Source organism: Actinia tenebrosa, unplaced genomic scaffold (genome assembly GCF_029948245.1).
Source record: "Actinia tenebrosa isolate PJP-AT-01 unplaced genomic scaffold, QUT_ActTen_1.0 PGA_scaffold17__23_contigs__length_9995812, whole genome shotgun sequence".
In the NCBI taxonomy this organism is placed as follows: domain Eukaryota; kingdom Metazoa; phylum Cnidaria; class Anthozoa; order Actiniaria; family Actiniidae; genus Actinia; species Actinia tenebrosa.
Window position 1 is genome coordinate 8,157,225 of NW_028292577.1, and position 14,708 is coordinate 8,171,932.

Genomic DNA, 14,708 nt, shown 5'->3' on the forward strand with positions numbered 1-14,708 from the left:
ATTATGTAATATGCGACGTAATGTGCGTATAATTATGTAATATGTGACATTATGTCTTCATAATTTTGTAATGGTGTGACGTAAGGTGTTCATAATTATGTCATTGTCATTATTAATTTTTACATGAGAACGTTCTTGCACTTAGGTTTATATTATTTTTATTGTTTGTGGTTTTTATGTTATTCGTTTTGTCAAAAACGTCTTCAAACATCTTGGCCATCAAGGCCTTGGTGTTTGTACACGGTCCTTCTTTAACTATGGTCTGTCACGCAACGTAGGAAGCTATGGTGCTTACGGCTGGGTTTGTGTTTTTAGTCATAAGAATGTAATAAGACTTACTATTTGTAACTAGCAAGTCTACAATGTCAACATTGTATACTCGATGTTTTCTAACAATTTCTAATATAATTATTATCATGGAGAGAGAAGCTTGTCATATTTCACCACGGTTGGATTTTCCGGGGGAGTACTCCCCTATATTTGCTATACGGGTATGTGCCGCCCTATAGGGTATGGTTTTTCAGGCTTTTGGGTCTGGGGTAGGGTATCATTTTTTGACATTTTGTCTGGGATAGGTTGTCATTTTAGTCTGGGATAAGGTTAACGATTTGGTCGTTTTTGTCTGGCGAATAGGCTACGCTTTCTGCCGACCAAAAACAATGAACATGTTAGTAAATATTGATTGCAATTGATTGTAAAACCGTATTTTCCGTCTTTTAGTCTGGGATAGGGTGTATAATTCTTAGTTTTAGTCTGGGGTAGGGTATGTAAAATCAAAATTTTAGATTAATTTTAGATAGGGTCAGGGTTTTGAGGTCCTGGCGGCACACCCCTACCCAAGTTGGGGTGGTAGTACCCCCCCCCCCCCCCCCCCCGGGGTGGATTTTTAGCAATATCGGATATTACTCAGACTAAATTCAACAGAAGGAATAAAAGTGAAGAAATAAAATACCAAAGGAAAGAAGAAGAAAAGGTAAACAAAAGAAAACAAGGAAAGAAAAAATAAGAAATCAGTAAATAAATGAGTAACTAGTGGAGGCTTAACAACTTCTAAAAACGTTTTTTGGATCTGTTTCTTTGCAACGAAGTTAAATATTCTGTTATTTGTGGTCATAGGATGGATATAAATATCTACTTCTTTGGTTCAAAAAAATTACTTTTCTTTCAAAACTTTATTATAAATGATATGCAAATCAACTTCGTGGCTGCAGATGATAATGGAAATGGGAGCTAATATAATAGTTCATTCAAAATTTGTGGCCCTACGAAAAGTTTGAGTTACTGATTGTAGACGTTAATTACAACTTCTCTTACACAAATGTCAATATTCCGGATTTATCAATATTTTTTACTGTATTTTATGCGTAGGCTCGTGAGATTATTGATATTGTAACAGTAAAACTACTCGGTGTATTGCAGTAAAGTGAGGAAGCATATTACCACAAAATATCAATATTTCTTTATCAATATTTTTTTACTATATTTTTGTGTGCTTGTGAGATTATTAATAGTAACAGTAAAACTACATAGTGTATTGCAGTTAAGTGGTGAGGTATGGGATAAAGACGACGATAAAGAAGAAGCTGAAATAAAAGTTAAGGTACGTGAAGTAAGTGACCATCGTGTAAAGTAGAGGAACGTTCATTGATTATGCAACGGGGAAGAGATACGGGGCTCGGAGGATCTAAGTTTGTCAGTGGAAAAGGATGGATGGATGGAGGAGAAGAAATACAGGGAAAATATTACGGGTCCTCATTCTACATTCTCATCCTCACCTACCCCCCCTCGATCCCCATTTGGCACACCAAATGAACGTTCCTGAAACAAGCTAGCCTGCTAAGTTTTTACCAGATTGCTTCCTTCTGCTCAATAAAATAACACGAACACTGCAGCACACAGCAAACAAGAGGAGTAATTTTATACGGTAAAACAACTGTCTATTTACTTTTAATTTTAATTCGAACGAAAGATGCCAAGCTTAACAAACAATACTCTCCGCCTCTAGTATATGAATTGCTTTTCAGACCTTGAATACATGAAGCTTCATATTCTTCCATCAAGATATTTCGAAAAAATATATCTTTGATATCCGTATATATTCATGCGATTTATTTGCTAAGTTTATCTTTATTCACTGATCAAATATAGTAGATATTGAACAGCAAATATTTTAATTGTACAGCTGTATTGATGGTTATGGAAAAGTTTGCTTATGTCACGCGCGCAAATCAAACAGAATCTAATTGCGAGTCCACGGATTGTATACTGGTTCAACATCTGATTCAAGGTACAACCAAGTGAGCAAGCTAGGCCGACAAGATAGTATCAAGACGAAGACCGCCAGCCCTTAAACTCGTCATCTCAGTTAAAAACGGTAAGAAAGCGTTTCATTATTTTGACTTTTATTTTTCCTTATTTTCACTGGTTTTTTTTATTTTTTTATTTTATTTTTTTAATTTTTTCTTTTCTTTTCTTTCTTTCTTTCTTTTCTTTTTTTTTTTTTTTCTTTCTTCTTCTTTTTCTTCTTCTTCTTTTTCTCCCTCTTCTTCTTCTTCTTCTTCTTCTTCTTCTTCTTCTTCTTCTTTTTCTTCTAATCTTTCCTACTCTCTCTGTTCTTTCTTTTATTTCTTGTCGCTGCTTTTCTGTCGTTCTTTCGTTTTGTTCGTTTGCTTGTTTCCTTCCTTCATTTCATTCTTTTTTCGTTCATTTTCTTTCTTTCTTTCTTTCTTTTATCTTTTGATTTATTCATGAAGCAAGTGGCTTCACCATTTCAGTGCCGTTTACAGGAAAATGTAGGACGCTATCGGTCATTTTACAACGATAGTTCGAACATTTTTGAGGAATGCATTTTCTTTGTTCAATCTCTATACATCTCCAACTATTTATTACATCGCTAACTCAATGCAGTTACTCAAAGCGTCAAGTACCCAAACAAGGAAAGTATTAAGGAGGGAATGGCGGCTCGGTGTCTGTATTACCTATGGACACTGTACGCGAAAGAGCTACCCTTGTTAAGTGAAAAGAGAGAACCATGCTGGGTTCAAAATAATTCAATGAGAAAGTATATACTAAATAGAATAGATCAACGGAGCCATATGGAACATATAAAACAATCAATGGGAGACACGACTAGTGGGACAGTGTCTAAAGACTCGCCTGTGGAGTAGTAAGAGCTGTAGGGAATTCTGTAAATGATTTTGAGAGCGCGCCATATTTATTGATGAATTATTTTTTCTATTGTATGGCAGTCCTCAAGGATGTCCTAGTTTGCGTAACGGGTTTAAATCAAAATTATAAACAATATATTGGTCACTTTTCCATAATTTTCTGTTATGAATTGATGCTGAGAGTGAGAATTATTGGTGACTTGTAGTTAAGTGATGGGAAAACTTTGTTTATTTACTTAAAAAACGATTGATAATTTAAAAACTTCATTGCTTGAGTTTCCTTTGACATCTGCTTGAGATTGGAGAAAACCAATAACCACTCAACTCGTTTATCACGAAGGTGTTTATTTAAAACGTTATGTGTCTTTGGGTTGTGATTAATAGACTTCGTAGGGTGAAAGTATAAAATATGTCACTCAAATGACTCTGAACCAATCACATAACAGTATTTTGACTCTCAAATGGCTTGCGCTTTGAGTCATGCTAAACACCTGAACACCCACATGGGTTCCTTTTTTTGAACCAATAACATTACAGTACCTTGACGTACTCTAAAATGGCTTAACCAATCAAATAATTAAATACCTTGCAATAGCACTCAAAGGGTTTGCCTCTGAGCCAAACACATAACAGCACTTTTATTGTAACTTTTCGTTCTATTTGTCAGGATGTCAGATCTTTCATTGTAGCAGCTTGGCTTCTCTCAGTTGTCAAGGTAAGAATTAGTATAGTTGCGCATAAATATTTGGGGAAAATGGATTGGATAAGATGGAATAGGATGGAAAGGGGGAAAAAATCAGAAGAAAAAAGTAAGCGTACAGTTTTACGAACTAATCTTCTGTACTTCCGGTCACAGCTGGTGAATTAAGTATACCTCCAGTCGTATTAACATTAAGTAAAAAAATCTAAAATAACGGTCATTGTAATTTGTATTTTATAAAAGAAATAAAAAACTTGCTTGCTGTGCGGTGTGCAGTCATAAAGCACTTGGGGATTGGCAGAACACTCGAGAAGTGTCCAGAAGTACTCCTCTACCCTCTCCTAACACTTCTCTCGTCTTCTGCCAAACCCCGCGTGCTTTATTTATGACTGCACTCTACACGCGCGCGCGTTTTCTACTTCTTTAATATTGCTTCTTTTCTTTTATAGATTGGCAAAATGTCTGGCCTCTACTCCAGTAACAGAGGTGCCCAGATAGGCATCACTTTTACATTTTCTGTCCTCGTGACCCTGGATCTGATCGGTAACACCCTTGTTATCTTCGTAATCCTCTCCAACAAATCCATGCGTACACCAATGAACTTCCTACTCGTCAACCTGGCTATAGCCGACATCATGGTTGCAACCTTTATTGCTCCGAGGTTCATCTTTAGCCACTTCTTCACCCACCCTGACGGGCTTCCAGGTACAATAGTGTGTAAGCTATTGACCGGAGGGAACTTTACCTGGACGGGGGGCGCAGGCTCTGTGTTCTCTCTCGTCGCCATCGCTTTTGAGAGATACTTCGCTGTCATGCATCCTTACTCGCAGAAGCTAAAACTCACCGTCCAAAAAGTCAAACAAATTGTTGTTGCATGCTGGATATTCGCTGTCGTTCTTAACCTACCGTTGTTCCTGACGATATTCTATGACAAGAATAATAATTTCTGCATGGAAGTGTGGCCAAAACAGCCCGACTGGCTGGCTAAGGCTTACAGCTCGGTGTGGTTCATTGTCGCTGGGGTTGTACCAATATCCATGATGTTCGTTCTGTACAGTAAAGTGGTCTACACTTTGTGGTTCAAGAAGTCGCCTCATGAACTCCAAGGCACCCAGTTAGCTGTTCTTAGGTCAAGGAAGAGAGTTACCAAGATGGTCGTTACCGTCAGCATCATATACGGTCTGAGTTGGTTACCGAATCTCACCATTTACGCCCTCAACTACTACCACCCCGGGTACACCTACGGAGACGTGACGTATATCTGCAGCATAGTCATAGTCACATGCAATTCTACTATAAACCCCTTCATCTATACCTTCCAGAGCAGCAAATTTCGGCGCCATTTGAAGGACCTGGTGTGTTGTAGGAAGTACCGAAAGAACCAGGTTGACGTGAGTACGACAGCAGCAAGCACCCACACCACCCCGAAAAGTCACCTTGATGAGGAAAGTAAACTCGCTGACCAAAACGTGTAAAGGGAACTCTCATTCAATATCTAGTAACCTTGTTACCATAGAGACAACCTTTCTACCGCTGATCATGAAGTACGAAGAATATATCGTCAATTAGCATATACCAACTTGTGTACTTCCTAAAAACGCGCGCGCTCATTGGTTAATTGGAAGTGAATATTGTACGATATTCACCTCTGAATCTCGGAATATTGAGTCGGCAACAAAATGGCATCTGCCGGCAATCGTTTTGCTACAATTTCCAATGAGGAAAAAATGAAAAAATGAAAGTAAATGCCATTCCTATCAATACTAAAAAGGCAACGAAGTATGGCCTAAAAGTTTTGCAAAACGTTTTGCGTGAATTTGTCACGCAAACTAAAAGTTTCTGTTTGTTTGTTTTTATTGAATTATTGTATATAAAAATAAGTTACTCTGTACACAAGTTGGTTTATGCTAAAACAATTATTCGCCTTCGGCGAATAATTGCTAAATATTCTATAGATACTGAGCTTAAACTGTACATAGACAAACACAGTTGACATGGGAACAGCTACCGCTGGACGAACACACATGAGCTTTTTGTGGAAGCACGAAGGTTGCCACGGTGATGAGTACCGCTAACCAGTGAGTGTTCAAAGAAAAACTCATAATGTGGTCGTTAATAATTGCATACAAAAACTAAATATAGATTAATATTGCAAAAATTTAGATGCCGCTGACCACAGATTAACATTATTGCCAAAGAGATGACTATCGCTGACTAGGTAGTATATAGTTTTTCTAACTGTTAGCCAATTTTTTCATCAACTTTAAACTACGTAGAAAAGCAGTCAAAATAATGATATTTGGGCCACTCTTTATTCCCAAGGGACACAAAATGTACTAATAAAACACATATAAATCATTTAAGAGGCAATGTCCACAAGAATCGAACAAATTCAAGAATTCGTGGCAAGGGTCAAAAAATCAAATTCGCTCTTCTTTTAAAGTTAGATAGGCCATTATTAGATATGAATCCCTGGGTAGTTGGTTTTCGAAAATATTATTTTATTTTCGAGAAAACGGCCACAGAAGAGGTTCGACCGAAACCCAAGCAAGAGACGCTCAAGAGGAGTGAAAATGGACAAACTTTGAACAGAGCGCGCTTAAAAAATGAACCATCTATGACAATTTTTGAACTTTCTTCTTAATGTATCACTCTTTTTCGTTCATTGGACTGGATTTCAAGCTTATTGGGAAAGGGACGAATTTTTGGCGAGGGAAAATAGGAGGCCTGTTTTTACATATGCTAATTAGTTGCCTCAAAAGAAAAAAAGATTTAACTATGGGCAAGTTCTCCGATTAAAATAATATTTATGCTGCAAGTTGAGGAAGAATAAACCTTTTCAAAACTTTAAAGATTGATTTGGGGAAATTAATTCTGACTGTATAGAAACCTGTTGAATTTGGTTGAAATACATGCGAAAATCACGCTTCTCCAATCAACGCAGGACTAAGGATTTTCGTAAAGATTGCCATGAAATTTACCCTGAAAACTAGGAAATTAATGTTTGTGCCGTTGTTTGAAAGTTCAATGTGGTTTGGTAAATTTAAGCTCCATTGGAAAGGTTTTGGGATTGTCGGTACTAAGCAAAAAACGCGATCTTTGGTGATTGCGTGACCGAAGTTCCACTTTACGTTTAGAAGTTTGATTACTGTAAAATTCACGCTAAAAAATACGATAGAAACCGCGTTCTTTAAATAGCTTTATAATCTTGTTCAGTAGTCGAATAAGTTTTGGGTCGATAAAAAAGCGGTTTCAACAGTTAGTTTATATATGCATAAATTACGCCGCCTAATGATTACTTGACCCAAAGGTCAATGATTTTTAGAGCGACTGATTGCAAATGTTGTTGAGTTTGGTTGTCGTACATACTAAAACCATGATGTTTAAAAACAAACTTGTAAGAGATTTTCATACAGATTTTCATACGGCGTTACTCGTTGGCAAAATTGAAGTTGGTACAGAGAAGAGTAAGTGAATTCGCAAAGTAATACCGAATATAGCCAAGAAAGATATATGGGGAGATGTTTCCGGGTAACAAAACAAGCAAGCAGATTGCAGGTGTCAAGATTCTTAATTTAAATAAATAATACAAGGAATTTTATTGCTATTTGAACTCGACATCTTAGAAATCTTTATATTGACGAAAAAATCCATACATTGACCTTTCAAATTTTGAAAAAACTGGTCAAATGAAATCGAAATAAACGGGCCAGTGGGACCAGCCCAAGGCCGGGTGCCTTTGTCACAAAATTGAGCTCTAATTTGGCTTTGCTTCATGGACTGACTTAAAGAACATTTCTAGTTGTAAATTTAGTACACAAACATTTTGATAGATGGAAAAACTATGTAAATATCCTACTCGAGTTAAATGAAGGAATCATTGACCAAACAAATTAAACATGGCAGTGAATCAATGTCACATTTAACCAGGAAACATTTCTAACTTCTAAACATCGCGATAAGCTACGGTTTTTCTTTCGGCTTTTTCATCGACCCAAATCTTATTTGGGAAAAATAAGATTATAAAGCTATTTAAAGAACGTTTCTATCGTAATTTTTAGCGTTAATTTTACAGTAATCAAACTTTTAAACGTAAAGTGGAACCTCGGTCACGCAATCACCAAAGATCGCGTTTTTTGCTTAGTACCGACAATCCCAAAACCTTTCCAATGGAGCTTAAATTTACCAAACCACATTGAACTTTCAAACAACGGCACAAACATTAATTTCCTAGTTTTCAGGGTAAATTTCATGGCAATCTTTACGAAAATCCTTAGTCCTGCGTTGATTGGAGAAGCGTGATTTTCGCATGTATTTCAACCAAATTCAACAGGTTTCTATACAGTCAGAATTAATTTCCCCAAATCAATCTTTAAAGTTTTGAAAAGGTTTATTCTTCCTCAACTTGCAGCATAAATATTATTTTAATCGGAGAACTTGCCCATAGTTAAATCTTTTTTTCTTTTGAGGCAACTAATTAGCATATGTAAAAACAGGCCTCCTATTTTCCCTCGCCAAAAATTCGTCCCTTTCCCAATAAGCTTGAAATCCAGTCCAATGAACGAAAAAGAGTGATACATTAAGAAGAAAGTTCAAAAATTGTCATAGATGGTTCATTTTTTAAGCGCGCTCTGTTCAAAGTTTGTCCATTTTCACTCCTCTTGAGCGTCTCTTGCTTGGGTTTCGGTCGAACCTCTTCTGTGGCCGTTTTCTCGAAAATAAAATAATATTTTCGAAAACCAACTACCCAGGGATTCATATCTAATAATGGCCTATCTAGCTTTAAAAGAAGAGCGAATTTGATTTTTTGACCCTTGCCACCATTTGTTCGATTTTTGTGGACATTGCCTCTTAAGTTGTTTTAGTAGTGAAAATGGGGTGTTACCCTTTGATAGGAGTTCGAGGAACGCCTGGTGAAAAACATGGATTTTACATATTTTACAAAACAGTCAAAATAATGCTATTTGGGCCACCCTCTATTCCCAAGGGACCAAAAAGGACTAAAAAGGACCAATAAAACACATAAAAATCATTTTATTTGTGTTAGTAGTGAAAATACGGTGTTTTTTATGTATATGAGTTCGAGGAACGCCTGGTGAAAAACATGGATTTTACACCAGCTCAAAATGTTTAAAATGGAGCTTAATCCGTTGGTGTAAAAGTCATGATTTTAACCAGGCGTTCCTCGCTCATCCATATATTAGGTTTCTAGTCAATTTTTCTCCCAATTAAAACTACGTAGAAAAACAGTCCAAATAATGCTATTTGGGCCACCCTCTATTCCCAAGGGACCAAAAAGGACCAAAAAGGACCAATAAAACACATAAAAATCTTTTAAGTTGTTTTAGTAGTGAAAATTGGGTGTTACCTTTAAAAGGAGTTCGAGGAACGCCTGGTTAAAATCATGATTTTTACACCAACGGACTAAGCTCCATTTTAAATGTGGCTAAATGAAATTTAGGCGAAGTTAAAATCGAGACAATGCATGCTGCTCAGCGGTCTTCCCAACAATGTGCGGGAGGGACCCATGGCATTATCAGGGGCTTACTTGCCGTGTTTGCAGTGCTGGTAGATTTGCACCAAGAGTTTTTCTAGTTTTTCCTTGTTTTCCCCCCTCTTTTTCACTGTAAACATGAGTAAAGCCTCCCCAGAAATTTCCAAGTCGACGACGTCCTCCACCTTGTCGTCTGGCTCGCCTTCAGCGTCGCTGTCTCCAGACGTTTTGGCGGCTATTCAGCTCGCTGTCAGCCAGGCAATGGCGGCTCAAAACACCACACCAACTCAAGGCTCTTCGTCGCTCCTTGAGGGCCCGTTCGCCTCCACAATAACGTCTTTTCTAGATCCAAGCGGAGCTGTATCTCCCAGTCAAACCCCAGCAAGCTCCCTCAGCGGAGGTAGGTCAGTTCCTTCCTTTTTACCAACATTTTCATTGCCAAACGCCAACGCTTCGTTGCCTCCCTCATTAAGTGTGAGCTCCACTGGCAGTACGCCAAGCTCGTTGTTTTCAGCGTCATCCCCCTGGGCTTCCATCATGCCCACATTATACAAGCCTTTCGTAGTAGGCCCTGGATATTCGCCCATTCCATCCAAATTGGTATCACAGATTGTTTCAGGAAAATTTATCGACCTGAACGATTTAATGCCCGCGAACTTGGCCCCAGCAACGGCTAAGGAACCCCAACTCATGCTAGATGGTCGTTTAGTGCTTACAAGCCAGCCAAAGAAAACCAAACGCCGATTCGACGACATAGTTAGTTGGACCGAGGCGTTTTCTATCTTCTCACTGATACTGTCATCCCATTTCCCTCAACGCTGGAAGGACCTGGTCTTGTATAAGCTACTTATTGTCCGCACTTACCGTCTTTTCGGGGGCCGTGCGTGGTTTACTTACGACCAAGCCTTCCGCGAACACGCTGCGGCAACTCACCTGACCGACTGGTCACAGATAAACGTCCAGCTTTACAACTTCCACACCGCTGGCGCATCCCAAAGGTCATCTTATAGCAGCACCATTTGTATTTCATGGAATAAGGGGCATTGTTCATCGCCCTACAACCCATGCCGGTATGCCCATAAATGTTCTAAGTGCTCGGGCAGCCATCCTGCAGTTGATTGCCACCGCGACGAGAATCCCGCGTCTGAGAGAATGGGCCGTCCTGCGTCGCCTTCCTCCTCACGCACAAAGTACCGTAAGTACTGACCTTGGCCGGCTTTCCAGGCACTTTAGCCTCCCGTTTGATATGTACATTCGAAGTCCTTGCAATTTAATAGTTCTCCGACTTGTCAAGCCGATGGGTCGACGCGACAGTTCACATGCTGTCCACATTGCAATTAACTTTAAATATGTTTACCATACTACAAACAATGGCCTACTCAGTCATAACACTTTAAGTTTTAGTTTTATCGACTCTCTCACAGTAGATGTTAATATTGTTTCGCAATCGTTGCTACGACTCTTCACCTGTCGTATTCATTGCCTTTGCACTTTCCTCGTACTTTTTATTTTGCTTAACTAATAAAGTTGGTTGGACTTTGCCATTGCGTGTTTTGCTCGTTGGGCTCGCCCTAGCGATTTTTATGTTGCTTGCGTAAAAGTTGGTTAGTCGTTTAACCGGTTGCCTCTACAGTTCAGTAAAGTGCATTATCCCCTATCGCTTGCTACGACAGTTGGCCGGTCGTATTCATTGCCATTGCGTGCTGGCCCGTTGGGCTCGCCCTAGCCACTTTTACTTTGCTTATGTAATAAAGTCGGTTAGTCGTTTAACCGGTTGCCTCTACAGTTCAGTATAGCGCATTATCCCCTATCGTTTGCTACGACAGTTTGCCGATCGTATTCATTGCCATTGCATGCTTGCTCGTTGGGCTTGCCATAGCCAATTTTACCTTGCTTAAGTAATGTAGTTGGTTGATCGTTTAATCGGTTGCCTCCACGATTCAGTATAGCGCATGACTCACTTTGCTTATGTAATAAAGTGAATTAGTCGTTTAACCGGCTGCCTCTACAGTTCAGTATAGCGCATTATCCCCTATCGTTTGTTACGACAGTTTGCCGGTCGTATTCATTGCCATTGCATGCTTGCTCGTTGGGCTCGCCCTAGCGACGTGGCTGTTTCGACAGCAGCTGCACACCGCCTGCCTCATTCCTCCTCGCTTGATACGACGGTTTGCTTGCCGTATTCATCGATAGCGTTATACTCATCGTTACGTTCTAGCGACTTGTAATCGTTGCCATATACGGACATAGTTCGCTCGCTTATCGCCTACACAATAATTTGATGTCGTGTCCTGCTGTTATTACCGTTTGTTCTGCTCGCCACACAACTTGCCGGTCTGAATTTATTCTGCATTCGGTTGAGGTTATATAACCCCTGGCTTACCCCTTGACATCGCACATCGCGCTGCATCCAGAATCCTTCACTCGAGACTTACTCCTTCTCTCTCATGCTGACTAGCCTCTTTATTTACCCTCTGACACGAGTATACTACCCCCACCCCCCTTTTCTTCTTCCAACCAGGTCTGTAATCGGGACGTATTTTCCTTTCAGCCCTTCCAGCTCTTCCTCCAGTTTCCGCAGTGTCGCCTCTCAAGGGCGACCACTTCGCGTTGGAGTTACAAAGTTATCCTGATCTAAAACGAGTTTCGTATGTGTTGAGTGGCATTTACCATGGTTTCAGGCTGGGCTTCAACGAGGCTCCCCTTAAGCCAGCTAAACGTAACAAGAAGTCTGCAGAAGAACACCCCGTAGTGATTGACGAGTACTTGAGCAACGAAGTGGCTTTAGGCAGGGTCGCCGGCCCATTTGATCATCCACCTATACCGAACCTGCACATAAGCAGTTTCGGAGCTATCCCCAAGAGCGGCCAACCGGGAAAGTGGCGTCTCATTGTGGACTTGTCCTCCCCTGAGGGCTCGAGTGTGAACGATGGAATAGATCCGGACAGCTTTTCCCTTCAATATATAAAAGTCGATGACATCATAACAATGATTAGCAAGTTAGGCATTGGTGCGCTTATCGCCAAATTCGACATTCTGTCAGCCTTTCGGAATGTTGCTGTTCATCCTGCTGATCGCGTTCTCCTAGGAATGAAATGGCGTGATAATTACTATGTGGACTTAGCCCTTCCGTTTGGTCTTCGTTCCGCACCTTTTATCTTTGACTCAATCGCGTGTATGGTGGAGTGGATTCTGCGCCATAATTATGACGTCCCTGACCTGCTACATTACTTGGATGACTTTATCATGGCCGGCCATCCAGGTGCCAATGTGTGTAGCCGCAATTTAAGCACCGCCATCAACGTCTGTTCGTATCTCGGCATCCCTCTTCACCCCGAGAAGTGTGAAGGTCCATCTACCTCACTGGTGGTTTTGGGTATCGAACTCGACTCTCTTAATCAAGTTGCCCGCTTACCGGAGCTCAAGCTAACAAGGCTGCGGTTGTTGCTCGACTCTTGGGCTAATCGTCGATGGTGCCGTCGAAAGGACCTCGAATCTCTCATTGGTCACTTGCACCATGCTGCTAAGGTCGTCTGGCCGGGTCGCACCTTCATTCGTCGCATGATAAACCTACTGTGCTGTTTTAGGGATGCATCCCACCCCATCCGCCTTAATGCTGAATTCCACTTGGATCTTAATTGGTGGCGTCAGTTTCTCGAGTCCTGGAACGGTGTTAGTTTTTGGCTATATCCTGGCTTATCCCCAGTCCCTACGGTAGTTGTCACTTCTGACGCCGCTGGTGCGTTGGGCTACGGAGCTTTCTGGAACGAGAAATGGTTCAATGGCGTGTGGTTCGAACCTCAAATACCCCTTTCAATAGCGTACAAAGAGCTCTTCCCGATTGTTATTGCAGGTCATGTTTGGGGTCATCAGTGGGTGAAGCAACACGTTCTTTTTAGATCTGATAATGAGGCGGTGGTTGCGATCCTCAACTCAAGAACCTCCAAAGTCCCTCCTATCATGGGCCTCGTACGCAGTCTACTGTTAGTCGCTGCCAAATCCAGTTTCACTTTCTCCGCCCAGCATGTCCCAGGAGAAAAGAACCCTATTGCTGACGCCCTTTCTCGTTTTCGTTGGCAGGTCTTCTTTCAACTTGCACCATGGGCCCAACCGTCTCCAACCCCGATTCCTGCTTGGCTTCTGGAGGAGCTCACACTGGCTCTCTAGATGCTCGATGCCGCGAATTTCTCATACAGGGTCTAGCACACTCCACCCGACGTTCCTATGCAAGCGGCCAAAAGAGGTTTATTGAATTTTGTACCCAACTGGGTAAAATTCACGCAAATGGCTCCCCCTGTCCAGCCGACGAATGGACCTTGTGTCTTTTCGCCACGTTCCTTTCCAGCTCTATCAGTCATGCATCAATCAAGGTATATTTATCCGCGGTCCGTGCTCTTCACGTCGAGATGGGTTTACCTGACCCTCTCCGTAATTGTTTGCGGCTACAGAGAGTCATCAAGGGGATCAACCGCGTGCAAGGCCTTAAAAAACCTGAACGACTACCTGTTACCGACGACATAATGTGGATCATTTTCAGGCATCTGAACATGGACCTGGCGGACCATAGCATGTTTTGGGCAGCATGTTGCTTAGCCTATTTTGGATTTCTTCGTTCTGCAGAGTTCACTGTGCCAAATCTTAATTGCTACTCTCCTGAGATACATTTAAACGTTCGCGACATAGCCGTGGACTCCACGACGTCTACTACCTGTATTCGTGTCAACGTCAAGGCATCTAAGACTGACCCGTTTCGCAAGGGGTGTCATATCTTCATTGGGAGAGCTAAACCCCCTCTATGCGCGGTTGAAGCAATACTCTCATACATGGCAATTCGGGGAGACTCACCGGGTCCCCTGTTCCTCTTTCAGTCAGGACAACCTTTAACCCGCGTCCTTCTAACAAAGTGGCTAAGGGACATTTTGTCTGTTGCAAACGTCCCGGGAAATTACTCGAGCCATAGTTTCAGGATTGGGGCAGCCACGGTTGCGGCCCGCAATGGTGTGCCAGACCACCTCATTCAGACCTTGGGTCGTTGGTCTAGTAACGCGTTCCAGAGCTACATTAGAACCCCAATAGAGGCACTTGCTTCTGCTTCTGCTCGTCTGAGTTAACTTGAATAAATCACCGTCTTTCGAGCTTCCGGTCTCCGTGTTTCTCTCAGGTTGGGGTGCTTGGAATGTCTTGGATTAGGAGGTACCATGGTAACCGGTCACAGTGTCCTCTACCAAGCACCCTTGGTCGATCTTCGGTGGTGAGCTGTGGCCCGGTTGCCATGGTTACCTTCCAGCGGGGACGCGATCTATCGCAGCCTGAGCTCGCCCTGGTACCTAACCCCAACTCATTTGTC

At 41.3% G+C, this 14,708-nt stretch overlaps 2 protein-coding genes across 3 annotated transcripts; both read left to right on the forward strand.

Annotated features, from left to right (window-relative positions):
- The first annotated feature begins 2,132 nt into the window (after positions 1–2,132).
- On the forward strand, positions 2,133–6,719 carry LOC116291204 (neuropeptide FF receptor 2). Of its 2 annotated transcripts, none has more exons than XM_031698344.2 (3): positions 2,133–2,374; positions 3,835–3,882; positions 4,317–6,719. In XM_031698344.2, the coding sequence occupies exon 3, from the start codon at positions 4,326–4,328 to the stop codon at positions 5,340–5,342; it is 1,017 nt and encodes a 338-aa protein (XP_031554204.2). In that variant the 5' UTR covers positions 2,133–2,374; positions 3,835–3,882; positions 4,317–4,325; the 3' UTR covers positions 5,343–6,719. The 2 variants fall into 2 exon arrangements, with proteins under 2 accessions (XP_031554204.2, XP_031554201.2); XM_031698341.2 differs by having other exon boundaries at positions 2,356–2,374; positions 3,843–3,882.
- A 7,097-nt stretch (positions 6,720–13,816) lies between these two features.
- LOC116291617 (uncharacterized) lies at positions 13,817–14,472 on the forward strand. The gene has a single exon (XM_031698800.2). It carries the CDS (start codon positions 13,882–13,884, stop codon positions 14,470–14,472), a length of 591 nt encoding a protein of 196 aa, XP_031554660.2. The 5' UTR covers positions 13,817–13,881.
- Positions 14,473–14,708: the final 236 nt, after the last annotated feature.

Bases quoted from the DNA above. Each gene is read 5' to 3' on its own strand.
- LOC116291204 (XM_031698344.2), top strand. From the start codon at position 4,326: ATGTCTGGCCTCTACTCCAGTAACAGAGGTGCCCAGATAGGCATCACT.
- LOC116291617 (XM_031698800.2), top strand. From the start codon at position 13,882: ATGTGGATCATTTTCAGGCATCTGAACATGGACCTGGCGGACCATAGC.